This window comes from Charadrius vociferus, unplaced genomic scaffold (genome assembly GCF_000708025.1).
Source record: "Charadrius vociferus isolate BGI_N301 unplaced genomic scaffold, ASM70802v2 scaffold2556, whole genome shotgun sequence".
Lineage (NCBI taxonomy): Eukaryota > Metazoa > Chordata > Aves > Charadriiformes > Charadriidae > Charadrius > Charadrius vociferus.
The window spans coordinates 14,785-17,776 of NW_009648846.1; the positions used below are offsets into that span (position 1 = coordinate 14,785).

The following is a 2,992-nucleotide window of genomic DNA, read 5'->3' on the forward strand; positions in this document are numbered from 1 at the left end:
ATGGCCTCTCCCCGCGCAGGTAATGCCCCCCCGGGTGTGGACCCAGAGGCCTTCTCCTGGTTCCAGTCGGTCGATGCGGATCACAGTGGGTACATCTCTGCGAAGGAGCTGAAGCAGGCGCTGGTCAACTCCAACTGGTCGACGTTCAATGATGAGACCTGCCTGCTGATGATAAGTGAGTCTGGGCTCTGCCTGCCCTCCCCCTGCTTTTTATTCTGATCTCTCTGAGAGGAGACTCTGTCGGGGTGAAGCTCAGCCCAGCCTGCGTTCCCCTCTTACCTGAGCATCCCTTACCTGAGCAGCTGGCCTGTAAGGGCTCTCTGGAGCGAGAGCTGGGCAAAATGAGCAGCTCCAAGCACCCTTTGGGTGGGGGACACAAGTCAGGGGCCCAAAACACTGCTTGGGAAAGGGAATCCAGCTCTGCGTGAGGCTGAGGAAGTCCCCGCTCCCAGAGAGCCAGGGAGCAAAGGGAGAGAGAGCTCCAGGAGCAAGCCAGAGTCGCCCCATTCCCTTGCTTGCCCCAGCATTGGATTTTGGGGCCGTTTCCTGCCAGCCTCTGGGAGATTGAATGGTCCTTGTTGATCACAGCCCTGGTGAGGATGGGCTTTCGGGGCCAGAGCCGGGTGCTGGGGAGCTGTGGTGCAGGTCCTGAACTCTCTGGGAGTTTCTGCAGCGTGTCCTTGCTCCGCTCCTCACTGCCCTGCTTCCTCCCCAGACATGTTTGATAAGACCAAATCGGGACGGATAGACGTGTATGGCTTCTCAGCCTTGCTGCGCTTCATCCAGCAGTGGAGGAATCTCTTCCAGCAGTACGACAGGGACCAGTCAGGCTCCATTAGCTTCAACGAGCTCCAGCAAGGTGGGCGAGGGGCAGAGACACCAACCTGGCCCTTACCGAGCTCCCCGGGGAGCGCTGTCTGCCTCTGCTTGGTGTTTATTTCCAGCCCAGGGTGTCTCTGAGCTCCTGGGGTGCCTCCCACGCAGCCGTGGCTGCAGTCCACGCCTTCTGCTGCGCTGGGGCACGCTGGGCTGGCTGAACTGGCCGTGGCAGAGCTGATGCTGAGCGTTCCCATGGGGCAAGAGATGAGGAGCTGCAGCAGGGCTGTGGCATGAACTTCCTTAAGGAAACCCAAAATGTCTCCTCCCTAAATGGCATGTGGCTAAGGCCTGTTTTCTGGGAGGAACTCTTGGGCGTGTGTGTCTGATGGAGAGGAAAAATGTCTGGAATTCGTGCCTTGGTTCGGTTCCTCCCTCCGGAGAGCCCTGCCTGTGAATACCACGGGGCGGTGGGAGATGGGGTGTTTGCCAGCGCACAGGAGGGAGGGCACAGTCGCTTTCCCTCCCGTTGGGAGGGTTTAACCCGAGTGTTTATTGCTCCCAGCTTTCTCCCAGATGGGCTACAACCTGAGCCCCCAGTTTAGCCAGCTGCTGCTGGCCCGCTACGCCCAGCGATCCTCCAACCCCAGCATCCAGCTCGACCGCTTCATTCAGATCTGCATGCAGCTCCAGAGCACGACCGATGCCTTCCGCGAGAAGGACACGGGGCTGGTGGGCAACGTGCGGCTGAGCTACGAGGACTTCCTCACGATGGTCATGACTCGCATGCTGTGATGCCCTGGGCTGAGGGCTGCGAGCCGCCCGGGAGCAACACGAGGCTCTCCGGGAGCAGCAGTCATCCTCAACCTCGTGCTCCTGAAGAGCGAGGTGTTTCCCCCGGGTCAGCTTTCCGGCCTGCTCTGCCCGAGGAACCCCGAGCCCTGCTGGGGCCCTCCCAGCTCCAATTCCTTGTCCCCACTCAGTGGCAGTGGGTGCCTCCACGCCAAACTGGAGCCCGGTTCTGGGACCGTGCCACAAGGCGGGACAGCCAAACCAGTAGCCACCCTGTGCCGTGCCTCCTCGGGAGCACCTAGATCTTCCCTTGCCAGACACAAAAGCGTATTTAAACCCCACCCGCGCTGTCCCTCTGCTTGGTGGGATGTCTCCAGTGGAACATCCCTGTCTCCGCACAGTTTTGGGGACTCTCCGGTGACCAAGAGCTGAGCCTTCGTTTGAAATGCAGCAGGAAGGGCACAAGGGACGGCAGAGCTCGCCTTTCCTTGCCTCGGCTGTGCTGGGAACACTGCGGCTTTACCGGGGGTCTGAGCCCGTTTCTCTCCGGGCTGCTGGAACGTTGCTGGATCATCCACCCCTGTTGTTGCCAATGTCTGTTCCGATTCATCTTCTCTCTGCCGAAGCCAAACTTGGAAACGGTTTAGAGCTTATTTTTACAGCTTTTGAATAAAAGGCGATGTGCACTGGTCGCTGGGTGGTTTGTGTTTGCGGAGTGGCTCACAGGGACGCTGTCCTGCCCCATGTCACCCCCCCGTGGGGCCAGCAGCAGCTCTGGGTGCAGGGAGGGGGACACGTCCTCCTCCTGTGCCTGTAGCTCTGCTCTGGGCGCTGCTCCCGGGCTCGATACGCTTCCCTGAAGTCAGTTCTTAACACGTTTCATGTCAACTTACAGAAAATAAGGTGCCGGGGTCTCCTGCCGAGGTACAACCAGGAATGTCAAGATTTGACCAGCACAAAGGTTTTTCTTTCCTGTTGTTTTACAAAGCCCTCCAGGTGATTAATTGGCCTTGACGAGAAATCTCAGAGATGCTTTTGGAGAGACATGTTAGATTTTTTCTGGAAGAAAACAGTTAAAAGACGGAGTAGCTTATCTGATCCTTTAGAAGCAATAACCAGATGTCGGTGTTTTCCTCGCCTTCAGCCAAAGGCAGGACTTTTTGTTCTGGAGCATCACTGATCGTGCCAACAATGCTGCGCGTGTCTTCTGTTGAGTCAGAGCTGCCCGGCCTTTCGGAGGGGTGTAAAGCAGGGGCGGTGGGGGCTGCTGTCCCCGTGTCCCGTGCTGTCACCCACGCTGTGGCTGTCACTGCCCGTGGCGGCTGTCGCCCCTCCTGGCTGGGGCTGTTGTGCAGCAGCAGCAGGAGTGGTGGGGGTGGGGGGT

The 2,992-nt window shown here is 58.9% G+C and overlaps 1 protein-coding gene across 1 annotated transcript; it reads left to right on the forward strand.

Moving 5' to 3' along the window:
* PEF1 (penta-EF-hand domain containing 1) lies at nt 1-1,611 on the forward strand. Its single transcript, XM_009886898.1, has 3 exons — nt 1-175; nt 716-859; nt 1,382-1,611. Exons 1-3 carry the CDS (start codon nt 1-3, stop codon nt 1,609-1,611), a joined length of 549 nt encoding a protein of 182 aa, XP_009885200.1.
* Nucleotides 1,612-2,992: the final 1,381 nt, after the last annotated feature.

What these genes read in the sequence shown, in the direction of transcription:
- PEF1 (XM_009886898.1), top strand. Translation starts at nt 1, where the DNA reads ATGGCCTCTCCCCGCGCAGGTAATGCCCCCCCGGGTGTGGACCCAGAG. An exon ending in GACCTGCCTGCTGATGATAA is followed by an intron (nt 176 to 715) that starts GTGAGTCTGGGC and finishes CTTCCTCCCCAG; the next exon opens with ACATGTTTGATAAGACCAAA. An exon ending in CTTCAACGAGCTCCAGCAAG is followed by an intron (nt 860 to 1,381) that starts GTGGGCGAGGGG and finishes TATTGCTCCCAG; the next exon opens with CTTTCTCCCAGATGGGCTAC.